The following is a 20,038-nucleotide window of genomic DNA, read 5'->3' as shown; positions in this document are numbered from 1 at the left end:
AGAGTATATGTTTTTGTACATGTCAAGCATATGTTGTATTGCTGAGCTTTACGCCCCAGTTTCAATTTTGAAATTCAGAAGATACTAATCTCTTCCTAGATGTAGTGTCTAGGCCTTCAGAGTCATTAGATTACAATTGTGTTCAATTCTTCTTGCTTTTTGTGGTTTTTTTTTGATGTTTTTAATGACTATGATTCTTTTGTCTATATACATAGATATGCACCACAATTATACCTGTCCTCACAGTAGTCCAAAGAGAGTTTTAGAACCCACAAGCTTGGAATAATGAACAGTTGTATGATTCTGCCACATAAGTACTGACAACTGAGTCCATCTATATGCAAGACCAGTAGGACCACTTAATTCTTTGCCATCTCTCCTTCTCTGTGTTGATAATTTATATTTATATTTATATGCTAATATTATCTTCTTTCTATTTGTAACTGTTCAAATGCACATTTGCTTTTAGTAAGATTTATTAAAGTGCAGTTTAAACTGGAGCAATTCAGATTTCTGGAAGATGAGTACAGCACTGGAGTTAATGCCAAACGAACTCTTTGCAGGACCTTCAGTTAAAAAAAAATCTGAGTTTATCTTATCTTTTTTGTTTGTTTGAATGGAAGTTTGCAGTACAGATGGGTTCTTAATATTTACTTCTTGCTCTCCTATAACTGATTGCATAGACTAGGCTAACTTTCACCTCAGAAACACTTATACCTGCTTCTACTTTCTAAGTTCTGGGATTAAAGGCATGAGCCAATACACCCAGCTTACAAATCTTCTTTGTAGTTAATAATTATTCATACAATTTCTATTGTTGAAGTGGTTTCTTGCCTCTCTATCTCTTTTAATAGGCATTTCACTTGTGAGGTGATATCTGTTCAAAGCATTCAAAAATAATAGATGTTAACCTCCTATTCATTTTCTTTGTAAAGTAACTTGATGATTTCATTGTAATATCTGACTTACAGAATATGTGTAGCCGTCACCAGAATTGTATGACTTTATTGTCAAATAAGCACACATTTACTATGATGTATCATGCTTTTAGTTTTATACATGTGGATGGCATATTTATATATGGCATATTTTAGAATACAGTGACATATAACGATGTGCATGTCAACATCACTCATGAAGAATGGGCACTTTTGAATCCTGCACAGAGGAATCTCTACAAAGATGTGATGCTGGAGACCTATATGAACCTCACTGCTATAGGTAATACTGTAAATTTTCCTTCACATTTTAAATTAGGGGACAACAGTTTCTTGGTTATTCATGCACTTCTGTAGTTCTGATTGAGAATGAGGAAGAATGAGGTGAATAAAACAGGCTTGGTTCTAAGGATCAGTGAAGATAGTAATGTAAACTTTTCAGTTTCCTGTAATATTTCATACATTTCCTTGTTTGATATATTAGGGTACAATTGGGAAGATGTCGAAGTTGAAGAACATTGTCAAAGTTCTCAAAAACGTGGAAGGTAATTTTCTTGTGCGAGCTGATACAAATGGGCCTCTGGATATATTTAACTTATCTGGAAGTTTTAAAGAAGTGAAACATTGTAAATAATCACAACTTAAAATGCATTGATGATCATTAAATGCTCATAAACACATATACCTCAAGGGGAGGTAAGTGAATTGTGTTTGCAAGTCATACTTTCAAGAAGGATGACAAGGAATCAATGCCTTAACAGAAATCATCATCTGAATAATAACTTCATCAGAGCTATTCTGTACAAGTGGCAGTCCATTTAGTTTCATACTATTCAAATTACAAAAGGTGTACTCACTGAATGTATGATAAGAATATGTACACAACTTTTGATAAGCAAATAATCCATAGTAAAAGCATTGTTACTTAAAAAGGTATTCCGTTTTTGCTAATTTTAATTAGATAGGTAGTTAGACTCAAGAATTAAGGGGGGATTTTTGTAGAGAAACATTAATTCCTATACCTCATGTTGATGGGGAAAAGAAAGTCCAACTGTAAAGAAAATTTGGAAACCTTCTTGTTGTTATTCTTTCTTTAATAATTATATAATATGTCACTTTGGATACCAGCCATATGAACATAAGGATATGGAAAAAAAGTAATGTTCAACTCTGAATCTCAGAACAGTTATAAGACATGTAGCAATCCCATGTTGAGTAATCTTGTTGAATGACATTCAAATTTACAAACAATTGGTTTTCCAGCTTAATTTGGAATAGATGAACAAACACACAACAGCAAAGACCTATGAGTACTAGGTCTGTGTAAATGATTCTGTTTGTCCTGGTTCACTTTGAAAATGTAGCATTACTCACAGTATAGGAAAATTTATCAAAGTATAAGAGAGGTAAATGTCCAAATTCTTCCAGTTTTCTTCAAACATGTGAAAAACATAAGAGAAAAATGATGCCATACATATGAGCCAGGTAATAAAGGCTCTTACTATTGCAAGCATGTTCAAATATGCAAAGCCATCCTTAATGCAGGGGAACAAAATGAGTGTAAACAACATGTTAAAACCTTAAGATCTCAGTTCTCTTTATATTTAGACCAAATTGTAAAGTTAATTCATGCAGATATAAAGACTCAGCATTGTAATGAATATGGTAAAGCTTTTAAATGTTTCATTAATTCTTGCAGGAATGAAAGAAGCCATACTACAGAGAAATCATATGGATATATTGAGTGTGGTAAAGCCTTTGTACGTTATAGTCATCCTCAAAGGCATGAAAAAACACACACTGGAGAGAAATACTATGAATATAATCAATGTGGTAAAACCATTGCACAACACAGTAATCTTCAAAGTCATGAAACTACATACATCATTAAAAAACCTTATGGATGTAATCAAAGTGGCAAAGCCTTTGCTCATTGGAAAGTAATTCTACTGCATAGAAGAAAAGATTCTGGAGAGAAACCCTATGAATGTAATCAATGTGGTAAAGCCTTTACAAAGCCCAGTCATCTTCAAGTACATAAAAGAACACATACTGGAGAGAAACCCTATGAATGTAAGCAGTGTGGTAAAGCTTTTTCATGTTACAGGATTCTTCATATGCATAAAAGAACACATACCGGAGAGAAACCCTATGAATGTAATCAGTGTGGTAAAGCCTTTGCTCAAAACAGTTCTCTTCAAAGGCATGAAAGAACACATACTGGAGAGAAACCTTATGAATGTAATCAATGTGGTAAAGCCTTTGCTCAACATAGTGCTCTTCAATTGCATGAAAGAACACATACAGGAGAGAAACCCTTTGAATGTAAGCAATGTGATAAAGCCTTTGCACAGCACAATTATCTTCAATTGCATGAAAAAACACATACAGGAGAGAAACCATATGAATGTAAACAATGTGGTAAAGCCTTTGTACAGCCCAGTCATCTTCAAGTACATAAAAGAACACATACTGGAGAGAAACCATATGAATGTAAACAATGTGGTAAAACCTTTGCACAGTCTGGTTCTCTTCAAGTACATAAAAGAACACATACTGGAGAGAAACCCTATGAATGTAAGCAGTGTGGTAAAGCTTTTTCATGTTACAGGATTCTTCATATGCATAAAAGAACACATACCGGAGAGAAACCCTATGAATGTAATCAGTGTGGTAAAGCCTTTGCTCAAAACAGTGTTCTTCAAAGGCATGAAAGAACACATACTGGAGAGAAACCTTACGAATGTAATCAATGTGGTAAAGCCTTTGCTCGACATAGTGCTCTTCAATTGCATGAAAGAACACATACAGGAGAGAAACCCTTTGAATGTAAGCAATGTGATAAAGCCTTTGTACAGCCCAGTCATCTTCAAGTACATAAAAGAACACATACTGGAGAGAAACCATATGAATGTAAACAATGTGGTAAAAACTTTGCACAGTCTGGTTCTCTTCAAGTACATAAAAGAACACATACTGAACAGAAACCCTATGAGTGTAATCAGTGTGGTAAAGCCTTTGCTCAACAAAGTGCTCTTCAACTACATGTAAGAACACATACAGGGGAGAAACCTTATGAATGTAAAGAATGTGGTAAAGCCTTTGTACAGCCCAGTCATCTTCAAGTACATAAAAAAACACATTCTGGAGAGAAATCCTATGAATGTAATCAGTGTGGTAAAGCCTTTGCTCAAAACAGTGCTCTTCAAGTGCATGAAAGAACGCATACTCGAGAGAAACCCTATGAATGTAAACAATGTGGTAAAGCCTTTGCACAGCCCAGTCATCTTCAAGTACATAAAAGAAAACATACTGGAGAGAAACCCTATGAATGTAATTAATGTGATAAAGCCTTTGCACAGCCCCAAAATCTTTAAGTACATGAAATAATACATACAGCAGAGGTACTCTGTGAATGTAATCAGTGTGGGAAAGCTTTTGCTCATCACAATGCAACTGAAAGAACACATATGGGAGAAAAACCTTATGAATGTAAACAATATGGTAAAGCCTTTGAATGTCATAGTGATCTTCAAAGGTATAAAAGAAAACATACTAGAGAGAAACCCTATGAATGTAATCAGTGTGATAAAGCCTTTGCTCAAAACAGTGCTCTTCAAAGGCATGAAAGAACACATACTGGAGAGAAACCCTGTGAATGTAATCATTGTGGTAAAGCCTTTGCGTATCACTATACTCAATTGCATGAAAGATCATATACTGCAGAGAAACCCTATGAATGTAATCATTAAGAAAAAGCCTTTGCAGAACACTGTCATTTTCGAAGGATGAAATTGCATGTACTGGAGAAATCTAATGAATGTAATCAGTGTTCTATAAACCTTTGCTTGTCACTCTCATCTTCAAAGGCATAAAAACACATACTGGAATGAAACCATTCAGTGTAGTAAGTGTGGTAAAGCCATTGTTCATCACATTGCCCTCCATTTTCAGGAAAGTACACATAATTGACAGAAACCCTATGAATGTAAACAATGTGGTAAAGCCTTTTCACAGTCCAGTCATCTCAAGTATATTAAAGAACACATCCTAGAGAGAAACCCTATTAATATAATCAATGCTGTAATGCCTAGTCAAAACACAGAGCAACCCTATAACTGTAAAACTTAGTGTGTAATTAGTTTCTTAAAGCCTTTGAATGTAACATTAGACTTTGAGGATCAGAAAAAAAACTCATACCAAAGGAAATCTGAATATATGTGAATTGTTATGATCTTCATCCAACATATTTACATTCAGTTACACAAAATTAATTATTGGAAAAAATCTAAACTGTGTCAAAAATCTGTTCAAGCATTGTAATATCTCTTTTTACTTTGTTTATACATGTCAACTAATATAGATAAAAGGCCTATAAATTTAAATGATATGGTAACCCTTTTAATTTTGTACTTCTCTTCAAATACATGAGATAACAAATTCTGGGGTAAAATTTCATAGATGTGTATCATTGCCTTTTCTGTTGCTTTGATAATAGATCATATCTTAGTGGACATAGAAAAAGATTTAATTTGTCCCTTCTTTCCAGAGCAATACATGAACCTCATAAAAGTGGCATGGAAACAAGTGTCAGACATGGCAGCCAAAGAACACAGCTAAGAATTTACATTCTTGTCCTGAAGCAGAAAGTGTAAGTTGGAAATAGTGTGCAGATGCAGATGCTCAGGCCAACCCTCAAGAATGATTTCTTCCAGCAGGGTACCATTTTCTAAATCTTCTCAAATGATATTACAGACTGAAAATGATAGATTACTCTGACTTCAAGTCTACAAGCATGTTTTGTGTTACATGGCCCAATTTATGATGGAGAAAAACTCTGTAATCTATTAGATGCCTCAAAACCCATGTTACCATAATTAAAATAGAAAAACATTCATGATTGAAAATTAGTTTAAAGATTTGTTTCTATTTTAATTATGCTGTGTGTGTGTGTGTGTGTGTGTGTGTGTGTGTGTGTGTGTCTTTCTCTGGGTATATGTATGTGCATTCTGTTTCCCTAGAAGGTTAGACCCTTGAAGCTTCTTATTGCAAGAATTACTGGAAGTCATCCAAAGCCTGATCTTGGTACAGGGAATGACCTTTTGTTAAAGGCTTGGCCGTGTCACTATCCCCATCAATATTTTAAAGCTTTTTTATATCATCTTGATATCAGGAAATAGATACATACTCATACAAAAGAAAACCCTATTCATGTAAACAATTTGGTTAATACTTTAGACATCACAGTTGTTTTCAGTTTCAAGGAAAAAACCTTGTTTTAAGTCTTTTTCATTGTAGATTTGAAGTAAGTAAATTATTAACCAGGTTCACCAAAGACTGATGTGAGGATCTCATTGTGGCTTCTATTTTGCAACATGTGAGAAAGATGTTGAAGTGTGAGATATGTGTGGCAAATTCAATTAGTAAAGTTTATTTTGTGGTCCTTATATTCCCTTGTGGCTTTTTTTCATCTTCTTTTACACTTTCACTTATTGAGAGGTATTTATCTGCTGCCTTGTATAGAATGGGATGGCTATCATCTAAGTGGTTCATTTTTATTTAACTCTCAGGTAGTGTGTGATCACAGATTTTCACGTAAGGGTGTTTGTAAAAGGGTGATGGATTTTTGTTCATGGTTGTATTTTTATATTTAATATTCACAAATGTGCTTGATATGTTTGTTATCCAGCCTGCCTTGAGTGTCAATAATTAGTCATGGATATATTAGAATTCATAATTCTTGTGTGTCTGCCTCTTGAGTACAATTCTAAGGGTAGATGATGTACTACCATTGATTGTTGTTTTGTCAAAACTGTATGGGAAAGGTGTTGGCTAAAAAAACCCACCCTGACCCTGGAGCCCAGGACTAGGAAAAGATGGCTCAGATAAGGCCAGTGAAAGAAAAACAGTTTAGCTGAAATCAGAGCCATCACTTCCCCTGGTAAACTGACTTGTGAAACCAACCAATCACACAGCAAGACAGTAGAATTTTGGCACTAGAGCCCAGGACCAGGGAAAGAAACACCACCTATGTTTGGCACCTGAGCCAGCAAAATGAACTGGAGAAATATGCCCTGACTCTGAGTCAAGTGCCAAAATAACACTCTTGGTCCCTAGAATCAGAGTCAGTGAAAGAAATGAGCCCTGGTCTTAGAGGTAGTGTCAAGAAGCCAAGAAAGGCCAGTGGAAAAAACACAGTTTGGCCCTGAAATCAAGGCTGTTTCTGTCCCTAGCCCACATAACTGGCCAATCTCTGGGCATTAAAAAAAATGTAACCAATCACGGGTTGACTCTGCCCCCAGGATATCCTATATAAACCACCCTGCCTGGTCAGTTGTGAGCTCTTCTCTCCATTCTGGTACCTGCAGATACTCTCCTGGAGTCTTCCTTCCTATATAAATCTCTTTCTCAAAAGAGTTTTGAATGTGAAGATCTATATTCACTGGTGCACAGAAGAACCCTGGCTCCTGGAAGGATGTCTCATAGTGGATTGAGCAAGGGGGGGGGGGCTTAACAGAAAATTCTTGCTGAGATATTCTGTAGTGGATCCCATTGGTAACACTCAAAATACAGAGGGTATACATACCACTCTCTCATCCTCTAGGGATAGTACAGTAGAAGTGGTCCAAAGTTCCTCAAAGGGTCTCAAATCCTGAATGTCACCTTATTTGAGGATGTTTATTCAACCTCCTTGTCACACCACCTCTTTTTTCAGATGCAAACTACCACATATTAGTTGTTCAATGATGCTCAGCCTGACAGTTTGGAGAATATTGGTTATGTGTCCTTCCAGGGTCAAATGCTCCTTCACCATTTTGGCCTCACCCATTGTCCTATTAGATTCTCTCACCTTACCATTTGTTAATTGCTTCAAGCCAAATGTCTCTACTACCACTTATCTCTCTCACATTCCTCTCTTTGGCATTACAGATGGCTTTAAGTCCTTGGGAATACAATTTGTGTATACTCTGGATTCTGCAGACTGCAATAATACTATTACCCTTGGTACTAACACCAAGTCACTATGTCCAAGCATTCACAATGCCTATATTCTCTTTGGTAATCATGTTTGTCACTGCTTACCTGCTGGGACTTGTGCGCTGGTATTCCTGTATTGTAAATTAGGGGTAGTACCTGGTGAAGAACCCTTGCCAATTCCCAATGCCATATTCACAGCCACAAGGCATGACAAATTAGCCATCCAGTTAATACACATTCTAGCAGGCCTGGGCATAAATGCAGGTACAGCCACTGGAATAGCAGGACTGACTACTCCCCTAGCTATTTACTGTCAGCTTTCCTCACAATTCATCCAGAATTTCCAACAAGTAGGTCAGACTATCCTTACTCTTCAGGAACCAATAGACTCACTGGCCACTGTATTATTACAAAATCAGAGAGGATTAGATTTATTAACAGCAGAAAGAGGTGGTCTTTGTTTCTTTCTTGGGGAAGAGTGTTGCTTTTATGTCAATCAATCAGGGATAGTGAAAGATAAGAACCAACACCACCAGATGGATCTTCAAACTAGAAACTGCTTGATGCCCCCAGACAGTGGAACACTAGTAGACATGGAAATGGATGCTCCCTTTCTTATCCCCTCTTTTCTTCCTTTTTCTAACCATATTAATTGCACCCTGCCTCATAAACCTTTTGGTTAGATTTCTTCAACAACAGGTACAAAGTATTTCTAACCAAACTCTGAACCAGTTAGTATTACAGGATTACCAGTCCCTATCGACAAAGCCAGAAATCTGCAGAACCTGGTTACATCCTGAGGATGAAAATCAAGATTGTCCCAAGAACCTTGATGCCCCAAATCAGTAGGAATCAGTCTAATGGTAACTTCACCCCCTTTCCAGCCCCTAGCTGTTATTACCCTTTCCAACTCCTAATTGCTTATTACCCTTTCCAAATCCGAGCTGGTTATTACCCTTTCTAACACCCAGTGGCTTATTTATAAACACAAAAGGGGGATGTAGGGGGAAAAAGCTAGATAAAGAAACCCACCCTGACCCTGGAGCCCAGAATGAGGAAAAGGTGATTCAGATAAGGCCAGTGAGAGAAACACAGTTTGGTTAAAATCAGAGCCATTTCTAACCCTGACAAAATGACTTGTGAAACACTTGTGAAATCACAGAGTAGGACAGTACAATCCTGGCCCAAGGGCCCAAGACCAGGGAAAGAAACACAGCCTATGTTTGGGACCTGAGCCCGAGAAATGAACACTTTATCCTCCAAACCCAGAACTAAGGAAATATGTCCTGACTCTGAATCTAGTGTCAAAATAACACTCTTGGTCCCTAGAATCAGAGTTTGTGAAAGAAATGAGCACTGATCTCAGAGGTAGTATCAAAAAGCCATGAAAGGCCAGTGAAATAAACACAGTTTGGCCCTGAAATCGAGGCCATCTCTGTCTCTAGCCCACAAAACTGGCCAATTACTAGGAAGAAAACAAAAACAAAAACAAAACAACAGCAACAACAAAAACTAACCAATCACAGGTTGACTCTGCCCCCAGGACATCCTATGTAAACCACCCTGCCTGGTCAGTTGTGAGCTGTTCTCTCCACACTGATAGAGACAGCCACTCTCCTGGACTCATCTTTCCCAAATAAATCACTTTCTCAAAAGAGTTTTGGGTGTGAAGACCTTCATTCACTGGTGCACAGAAGATCCTTGCTGAGATATCCCATGGTGGATTGAGCAAGAGTGAGCTGAACAGAAGAACTTTGCTGAGATATCCCATAGTGGATTGAGCAAGGGAGAGCTGAACAGAAGAACCTTGCTGAGATGTCCCATAGTGTGTTGAGCAAGGAGGAGCTGAACAGAAGATCCTTGCTGAGATGTCTGTCAGTGTACCGAGCAAGAGAGAGCTGAAAAGTTACACTTTTCTCCTGAGCTAGAGGAGATTGCTACATTTTTGTGTTTCTTAGGCAGGAGAAGCACAACTTTGATAGGAAGCCCTCTTAAGTGGGGGTTGAGCAAAGCTAAGCTGTAGTGGCTCTCCAGGAGAGGAACAGGATTGCTATATTCTGCAGGGAGATCATCCCCCATCACATCAGGTATAGCCTGATTTTCCTAAACAGTCAGGATACACTGACTTTCATAAACAGTCATGATACCCTTTGCTGCTGAAGCACTTCCAGGCCTGCCTTTCCCGAGAAGTGAGAAAAAATTTCCCTCTAGGGCTAAACTGTATCCTTGCCATTCCAACCATCAGAGCTGTGCTAAATAGCTCCAGGTGTCTAGGATACTTTCAGGGCAGACCTATTGTTCTGAACTGCTTGAGGTGTCTAGGATAACTCACCCTCCAGAGCTGAACTGTCTGCTTGCAGCTCCAGCTATCAGAGTTGTCCTAAGCAGTTCAAGGTGTTTTCTGACTCCCAGGTCATAAGTGCACCTTTCCTCAGAGTTGCAAAACTCATCTTTTGGTGCCAAAATCTGGGACTAAACCCAGCTTTGGTGCAACCAATTTACTTACAAATATATTTCAATGATTTTAATTTTAAAATACTTAATAGAGAATATAAAAGTCATTAAATACTTTATGTATGTATCCAAAGAAACATTTTCTTTTTTTTTTTCATTTTTCTTTATTAAGAAATTTTCTACTCACTCCACATACTATCCACAAACCTCCCCTTCTCCCTCCTCCCACCCCTCAGCCCTCTTTCATAGGCCAGACTGTAACCCCACAACCCCCAAATCAAGATGTCCCATGGGGAGTCAGCAGAGACCAGCACACTGAGCCTGGACAGTTCCAAGCCCCTTCCCATTGCACCAAGGCTATGCAAGGTGTCACACCACAGACACCTGATTCCAGAAGCCTGCCCATAGACTAGGGACAGATCCCAATCCCCCTGCCTTGGTGCCCCCCAAACAGTTTGAGCCAAACAACTGTCTTCCCTATCCAGAGGGCCTAGTCCAGTCCTATGGGTTCTCCACAGCCACTAGTCCACAGTTCATTGGCTTCCACTAGTGTGGCCGGTCATCTCTGCATGTCCTAACATTATGATCTCGATGTCCCACCTGCAGTATCTCTCCTCTCACTCATCAATTGGATTCCTGGATCTCAGTCTGGTGCCTGGCCATGGATCTCTGTACCTGCCTCCAACTGTCACTGGACAAAGGCTCTATGATGACAGCTAAGTTATTTGCTAGGCTGGTCACCAGAGTATATCAGTCCAGGCACCCTCTGGACCACTGCCAGAAGACCAAGATGGGGTCAACCTTGTGGATTCCTGAGAGCCTCCGCAGCACCCTGTCTCTTCCTATTCCCATGATGTCCTCATCTATCTTCCTCCCTGCTCTACCACTCTGTCCCTGTTCCAGCTTGACCCTCCCATTTCCCTATGTTCTCTTCCCCCACTCCTTGCTCTCTGCCACCACCCTACCCAGTTCACTCATGTAGATCTCATCCACTTCTCAAAAGAAATATTTTCATCTATCTGGTAAAGGTGCAATAATTTAAGTGAGTCAGTAATCAACCATATATTTCACAATAAAATTAATGTGCTATAAATATGCATACATTATTTAAAGTCACATGCATCTCCCTATCCTCACCTGTTATGCACTTGGCACTTCATCCCAAAGTATTGTCTTCTAAGTGAATTATCCAGAGATGTTAGATAATGTAATAGCAGTGAGATATATTTTGTGGGGTCTAATTTTGTCCAATTTCATATGGTGATCAACATAACATTACAGACTTGTATAAGAAAGATATTTCCAACACAGCTGTCTCATTGATGCTCAAGTAAGATTAGTTGTAATATTAAATCAATAAAATACCATCTTTTCAGATTGTAAACATATTTTCATTGAAAGATAATGCCATGTAATGGAAATTGAATGATAAATCCTATTTGTAAGTGAAAATGATATATTGGCATCTCTTTTGTTTTCTCTTTTATTGCATTTTGAAATATTTAGTTTATTCTGAGGACCAAACGTGTTCACAGCACTTTTTCACAACAACAAGTGAATGTGAGAGAATAGCTTGATTGTCAGTAATTAGTCATTGATACTTATGAATTCATCATCTCAGTTGGGCTTAGAGTTGCATATCTGTAATCCTAACATTTGGGAGAGGGTACCATGCCACTTTCTCTAATTTGAGGTCTGCTTGGTCCATATGGTGAGTTCCAGGACACCCACGTTTATGTAGAGATACCCTATCTCCAAAAACATTCAAAAAGAAAAAGAAATCTCAAATTATGGAAATTATCCTAATATAATCTGACTGGACTCTTACTGGTTTCAACCAACAATTTTGTTATCTTTACTCACATAAAGGGAACTTCATTAACAATGAAAATGTCAAACAATGTGGTGAGTCATTTTACAGAGGCATAGAAATTCAATGAATCCTTTGAAAACCATCTGGGTACTTTCATCACATTTAAATGAGAGGAAAAAAAAGGAGCAATGGGGCATATTCATCTTTGGTATTTTAGTGATGTGTTTGGGAACTGGAGAGTTTGCTCAATATTACTGTTCTAAGATACCACAGTTTGGTTTATAGCATCTACTTCAAATGCCTCAGGGCTACTTGTATATGCAGATCCAGGAGATCTGATGCATTTTTTTGGCCTCCTAGAGCACCAGATATGCAAAGGATAAAAAGACAGATATTTATGCATGTCCATATTTTTAAAAAATGTTTTCTTCATGTATATGTTATTTTCAAAAATTATTAAATTTAATTTAGGCATATAAGTTTAGCCATTATATTTATCAGTTGCATGCCAGGTACCAGTAGAGGTCACAAGAGTGTCTGTTTCTCAGTGCCTATAGTTACAGACAGTTGTCAGCTGTCCCTTGGTTGTCGGAAATCAAAGTCAGGCCCCTGTGGATGAGCAGTCAATATTCATAAGTGTTGAGAAAAGTATTTAGCCACATTAACATTTTATTACAGCAGTAAGATGTGAATGGATGATCTTGAATTCATCGTTAACTCAGCCCCTGATGATCCAGAAGAGATACAAGCTGATAGCATCATTAACTCTTCTAGATTGCATGCTTAAATAAGTTTGCATGCCTAAATATCCACAAAATGAGAGAGGAGTACAAAATGATCAGGAATGGAATTGACAATCCAAGTCTTTTAAAAGTAGCTGACAGCTTGATCAAACCACAAGACTGAGTTTTTCACCACTGTCATAAATTAGCAGCAATGCAAGCTGACAAGGACATATGTCAGGTGTATTCTTGCTGGAATTTATACCTCCCATACAGAGACAAAAAGAACTTGCAGGTATGAAACTGATCTGTCTAAGGAGATCATAGTCTGCTTCCCTCATTGCCCAAAACATTCAGTTAGGAACCTTTTTTTGTGATTTCAGATGACATCCAGGTTGTCAGGAGATCCTGAGACTTAAACAGAAGTCACTCTAAGAGTGGGACACTCAGGCATTACAAAGAACTGTAAAGTATGGAGGGATTGTTTTGGAGGGAACTTTGGGTATAAAAGCCAAAATATCAAATGCTCAGATAACAATGCTTGGTGTGTACCTGAAGACATGCTGATTCCTACTCTACCCTCTTTATCCACTCACCTGTGATGGGTTAGCCATTTCCCGGTCTACTTTTTCATTTTTTTGGCAACTGCCTATACCTGTCAAAGACATTAAACCTGTTCTCCCCACTTTGCATCTCTCCTTAGACTTTAATGTACCTCACTTTCCACCATGACATCCCTGTGATCTGCATGCATAGCAGGAATAAGCATATTCTGAAGTCATTTATATCACTTTCTTTGACTAAAAACTAGTGAGACAGTGGACCCCATGAACTTGTAATTTTCCTGGGAATCTCATTGTGGAAATAGACTGAGTCCTCAGGATGAAAATGTTTAGAGAAACATTTAATCCTTGTCTGACCACATGGCTGGAGTGACAGAACTTGAAAGTGGGGGAAGGTTTTAGAAATGGGAAAATTCATTATATGACTTCATTAGATTATTCATTTTTGTTTATCTTTTGCCTTCTACATAAACCTTTTAAGACCTCAAGAATGGATTAAGTACCTTATACACCCATAACCAAATTAGTATAACTGAATAAATTTCATGTTTTCCTTGTTCATTAGTAATATGCTTTTTTAAATTCTTGATTCTTTCCTTGTTTCTTTCTTCTTTTTGTTTAAAGTATAATATTAGTAAATATCTTTGACCTGAGACTCACTGTACAGATTAAACTGTCCTAGGACACCAGAGATCTGCCCAGCTTGCTTCCAGAGTGACTGCATTATAAGCAGGCAAATCACAAGTGGATAACTTGGTTTACTTAAAGGGCTTAGTAAGCATGAATGTCTGAGCCTGGTATCAAGGGTAGAGGCTCTAGCCCGTACTACAGTAACAGAAGATGGCTCCCATAAAATTGATCCCTCCTGCTTTTAAGTCTATTGTCTTACAACTATGACCAATATTGTTTTACTTTATCATTGATTCTGTTTTAACTCATCCAGGGAGCAGGAGAGGGCTCTGTCTATATTTTCCAGATGATGAAACCCACATTCAAAGAAATATTTAATTTTGTATATGGTTAAGTGTAACTGCTCATCTCACTTATCCTGTTATTCTAATGCCCCACTAAATAAGTTTGAAGCCTCCTAGGTGAAACATAATGTCTCCAACCTGTAATCATGATATTTAGATATTAGAGAGAGAGAGACTCCTGATGGATATTAAAAAGTAGAATACTCCTGTAGGTGACATAATTAGCCTTGGGTAAGGGTAAGCTCCCTAACTGCTTATCTAATGCTGTGTGTTCATCACTTTATCCAACACACAACCAACAGAAATGGACTCATCAGGTTTTATTCATATATTTGTGCATAATTTGTGAATGCTTAACATGAAAGAAACTAGGGAAGAATTTGTTAAGGAATAGAGAAAGGACAAAGAAAGGGGAAATAATATAATACATTTTAGTTAAAATGTATGAAAATAAATTTTAAATGAAAAAGCAGCTAGAGAGACGGCTTAGAAGTTAAGAGCACTGGGTGCTTTTACAGAGGACAGAGGTTCCAATAACCAACTTTTTTAACACCAGGTTCACAGGATCTGATGCCCTCTTTTGGCCTCTGTGGGTACTGCACACCGACATTTGCAGGCAAACAGCCATATTCATAAACTGAAAATAAAGCTTAAAAACAAAGAATTCTCTCTGGGCATTGGTTGTGCATGCCTTTAATCCCAGCACTCAGGAGGCAGAGGCAGGCAGATCTCTGTGAGTTCAAGGCCTGCCTGGGCTACAGACTAAGTTCCAGAAATGGTGCAAAGCTACACAGAGAAACCCTGTCATGAAAAACATATATTCTCTACATTGGTGTCACTGCCCTGAGACAGACAGCAGGAGGCAAGGCTAGTTAAAGTGAACTCCTTCCCATCTTGCATGCAAACAACTGTGTGCTTCCTCTGATGCAGCATGCTTAGAGCAAAGTGCAGCCTTATTCTGAGGTTTGCATAGATCAGTAGGACAGTTCATCTGAAACATCATCCACAGTACTGATAGTTGACTTTTCCTTGTGATTTTTGTATTTGTGTTCTCTGCCCTTTCTATGTGTGGGAATTATAGACAATGCCATATTTTTAATGTATTGATATATATTTTAAATTAAGATTATAATTTATTATCTAAAACATAATTATTCCTCTGTATATCTTCATCTACCTAAGTAGCTACACTTTCAGTCCTCTGATCCTATTTATGTTGTTCAAAATGTGAAATGGGATTTGGTCATAAAAGAGATATAAGGATGATACCATATATAGAATGCAAAATCTGTTCTAGTCTGGCTCCTCTTTTAGTATTAGCCAGAAATGGATGAACACTGTTACTAAATAGAGTTTTGTTGATTAATAATTTAAGTATATGGAGTGATTTATTTTTTAGGAAGACATTAATGGTAGAACAGTTGTACATCCAGTCATTAAGAAAATGTTTCTGAGACAAGCTCTCCTTATGTTAATTATGGTGACCTTCATCCCACTCTATTGCTTCTCGGGGCAATGACCTTATTATCCACTTGATTAAATAAACTAAATTCTTAAAAGGCTCTACCACCAGTGTGGTTTAAAATTACCAATTTGAGTCATGTAGTCAACTGTCTATTGCAGCAACTGGTAAAAGACTTACATGTGAATCAAGGCTTCTGCCTTCAGAACAGAATAGGAAGAATATTTTTTTGTGAGCTGTTGGGGACCGATTCCGGACAGCAGTGTCCTTACTTTATCAAACCTTACAAAAGCAGGAAGTTCCTGGCCTAACCGCGGGCTGTACAACTTCCTGGAGTACCTGCTAATCAGCCAGCTGCAGGGGCCTGGGACCAAAGTGACCTCACCCTCCCTTAGGAATTTTCCATCCTTCTCTCCGTGCTTCCCCTGTTCCCCCTCCCTGCCTGAAGCCCTGTTTATAAGCTTCAACACCCAGTCAATAAACGGAGACCTCGACGCAACTCAGACTGACTTTGTCTTCCTTTACGCGCCTGGTCTCCTTTCTCTCTCACCCCCATTGATCTTTCAGGAGGTGCCTCCTCGGGTCTCATCAAATAACCTGGCCCGCGGGACCGGGCAGTGAGCACTAGAGGGAGAAAGAAGATAGGCAATTAACTGCTGGAGTAACCATTGTGAAGTAGGAACTGACAGTGGCATGGATAGTGATTTTTGTTTTCCCATCATGTATTATTTCATATCATGTGAATGAACGCAGGCCAGATTAGTGGGCATACAATTTGGAAAGGTTCTTTTGATCCAGTGAATACTGAATTTCTAACTAGTGTGTTCTCCTTTGCATATATATTTAATCCTGTTTTACACGGTTAAATCAGCCTATAGAGTTGAGACACAGGTCATTGACTGTAGGTGTCTGTCATGTGACAAAGCTCAGCAGCTAACATCAAACATAGTGGCAAGATCAAACAGTTGGTTGTAATGCCCATCCTCTACCAGGAAATGACCTGCTCCTAATCAAAGTCAGGATAGCTATGCGTTTTTCAATTATATTTATATTTTTTAAATGTCAATTACTAGTTTCACTTTTTAAATTTGATTTTCTTTAATTGTATCATTCTTCTAATCTCTCATTTGTTTTATTCTATGTATTTCTCAGTCATTTAAGATGTCTTTGCATTTTTCTAGATTTGGGTTATGTTTATTTTTCTATTTAGAACACATTCTTCTCTAGCTCAGGCTTTCCTCACACAATGTAATTGCTTTTATCATTTAATCCTGACTGTGCTGTTGAGGGCTAGGAAGACAGTCCTGCAACTCCTTCTATTTTGGGCCTTGCCTGGTCAGTGAGAAAGAAAAATAGATCAGTGAATGAGTATTTTCCAAACTCTTAGGCATTTTTGGGAAGTTATAAATGAAGAAGGACCTGTGTAATAATTGAGTATACAGACCAACTTTAATCAGGATTAGACACAGTAAAGAAAAAGATGAGCAGTAAAGTTGGTGAAACTTTTCCTACTGTGACAGTAGATGACATTAATAATGAATACTGAAGTAATCAATGTTAGATGATCAATAACTGTCCTGACTGCCCAAGACCAAGCAATCAAAAATCTAGATAAAGAACATGAAACCCAATTACTATAGTTAACTCTAGTTGAACCAAAACAGGAGATCTGAATATAATGGTGCAATCTTGACTAACAAGACTGTTATTAAAATATTTAGCCTGAGGGTTGGGGATTTAGCTCAGTGGAAGAGCTCTTGCCTAGCAAGCACAAGGCCCTGGTTCAGTCCTCAGCTCTGAAAAAAGAGATGTTTAGCCTGAGAGAAAAACTATGAGTAGTCCTTGTTCTCTGGTACAAATCTCTAGTCTCTAGAGCACATGGCTATAAAGCCTGTTTCAATTTCTTAACATAATTTTGGGGATTATTATTTCATCATCTTCACCATCTATTTTCTGCCTCTAAGCACAAATGTGTCAGGTATTCTAAGCTGGACCTTTCCTGCTCAGTGAGAAGGCAAAAGGAACAGGGCAATGCATGTTTTAGTTCATTCCAAGGTTTTTAATGTGAAGGGGCATTGCAGAGGTGCTTGTGTAAGAATGGGAATTAGCCGGGTGGTGATGGCGCACACCTTTAATCCGAGCACTCGGGAGGCAGAGACAGGTGGATCTCTGTGAGTTCGAGGCCAGGCTGGGCTACCAAGTGAGTTCCAGGAAAGGCGCAAAGCTACACAGAGAAACCTTGTCTCGAAAATCCAAAAAAAAAAAAAAAAAAAAAGAATGGGAATTCATTGTCCACATATTACAACCAGTGGTGTTCATATTGTAGAAAGGGAGGCGTGGGAAGGAGCCGTAAAATTTTCCAGTTTTCTCTGTAGTTTGGGTTGCCAATGTGCAATCAATTAATCAATTATCATTGATCGATAAATTTCCTGAGTGATCATTTTTTCTTGGACTCCACTGATGAGGTCCGTTGTCCAGGAGATTGACATATCCGCACTGAAATGTTAGTTCTGTATTCAGGACAAAGATCCTATTCACCTGACCAAGGTCCCTTTTAACAGGCCTTCATGACTACTTTTAACTTTCCTCTTTCCTAAGGCATGTAGAGTCACTCACCATCAGAGATTAGCACTCCCAAAACACTTTTGGCATCTTTGGCTTTTGTCAAGGATGAAATCCTTAGAATCTCAGTGATGCTTCTGGCTGTGAGTTAAGAAAGCAACTTCTTACTTTTCTTTGAGGCTTCTTTTCACCCTAAATTGTCTAGTTGATTTTTACCTCCAGTTTTTATCAGAACTCCCTCTGAAGGTTTAAGCCTAACTGCAATTATGAGATGGGACAGGCAGGACTGATCTGTTTTCTCCAAAATGAATTTGAATTATCAGGTAAAAGTATTGGCATACTCTTCCATAGGGCCACTTGTCAAGACCAAACTCTCAATTGTAGATAGGAAAGGAATTCCTTTACTGGTGTCCCAGAAAGGCCTCAAACATGCTGCTCAAGAGGCCATTACAGTGTCACAACCTACATTGAGTTCTGGTGTGCCATGAAGGGATAATAATTATACAACTGCTGCATTTCCAGCTTTTTTGAAAAGGAGTTTTGCATCAAAGGCTCCTATACTGATAAAGGTGGATTTGAACAGGGCATTGCCCTTCTTATCCTCCTGACTAATTACCCTAAATTCTCAGATTACAGGCCTGCAACACCACAGAGTTCTAAAATTTCCAGTTTGAGTCATGTAGTGGGCTGTCCATTACAGTAACAGCAAAAAGATTTGTGTATGCAGCATGGCTTCTCCTTCAGATCAGAAAAGTAGGAAGAGTGTACTGTGTACACTGCAGGGGAAAACAAACTTGAAAATACCTAGCTCAGAGGGTGATAATTAAGGCAGCGAACTTCAGGGTTCTCCTTTACAAAGAAAGACCTGTGATTCATGGTGAGTGATTTTCTCTGTAATTTTCCTATATGTATTAATTCTCTCCATGTAAATTAAGACAGAAAAAATTGGTGGGGGTACAGTTTAGGAAGAATAGCTTGAACTACATTGTATTCAGTTTCCAATTAGAGAACTCTCCTATGCAAATATTAGCAATCATGGTTAACATATTTATGTCAGCTGAGAGATTTGAGACACAGGCCACTGACTGTAATTCCTGACAGTACTCACTGGCCAACATTTAACATTGGACAAAGTCATGCAATCTCATATTAATGGCGTTACTGGGAGGTAACAACTGAGCTTTAATATCAATACAGTTAAAAGTTCTTCCAAATATTTTTATCATTGAAGATGTCAATTATTTGTATCATTTAAAAATTTGTTATCTTTAAATGCATTGTTGCTATTTGTCTATGTTTTAATGTTTCCTGTTTTAAGAATTTCATTCTGTTTTTCTTAAGTGCTGTTTATTATTAATTTATTTATTTATTCATTAAATTATATCAGTTTAGAGTAGAGCTTCTCAACCTTGGATGTCATGATTCCCTTTGGGGGACTAAATGTCCCTATCAGAGGACAGGCCTAAGACCATCAGAAAGAACAGATATTTATATTGCAATTCATAACAGTAGCAATGATACAGCTATGAACTAGCACTGAAAATAGTTTTATAGATGGGCAGCACCACATCA

At 38.0% G+C, this 20,038-nt stretch overlaps 1 protein-coding gene across 3 annotated transcripts; it reads left to right on the top strand.

The window, feature by feature from the left end:
- Positions 1–1,172: 1,172 nt before the first annotated feature.
- LOC131901006 (zinc finger protein 431-like) lies at positions 1,173–4,344 on the top strand. 3 transcript variants are annotated; one of them, XM_059252325.1, is made up of 4 exons: positions 1,173–1,221; positions 1,423–1,483; positions 2,638–2,804; positions 2,973–4,344. In XM_059252325.1, exons 1-4 carry the CDS (start codon positions 1,188–1,190, stop codon positions 4,277–4,279), a joined length of 1,569 nt encoding a protein of 522 aa, XP_059108308.1. In that variant the 5' UTR covers positions 1,173–1,187; the 3' UTR covers positions 4,280–4,344. The 3 variants fall into 3 exon arrangements, with proteins under 3 accessions (XP_059108308.1, XP_059108307.1, XP_059108306.1); XM_059252324.1 differs by adding an exon at positions 2,040–2,095 and having other exon boundaries at positions 1,188–1,221; positions 1,423–1,484; positions 2,794–4,344; XM_059252323.1 differs by having other exon boundaries at positions 1,188–1,221; positions 2,638–4,344.
- Positions 4,345–20,038: the final 15,694 nt, after the last annotated feature.

Source organism: Peromyscus eremicus, unplaced genomic scaffold (assembly GCF_949786415.1).
Source record: "Peromyscus eremicus unplaced genomic scaffold, PerEre_H2_v1 PerEre#2#chrX_unloc_1, whole genome shotgun sequence".
Lineage (NCBI taxonomy): Eukaryota > Metazoa > Chordata > Mammalia > Rodentia > Cricetidae > Peromyscus > Peromyscus eremicus.
Note: the sequence above shows the minus strand (reverse complement) of the source record. Positions and strands in the feature narration are given on the sequence as shown.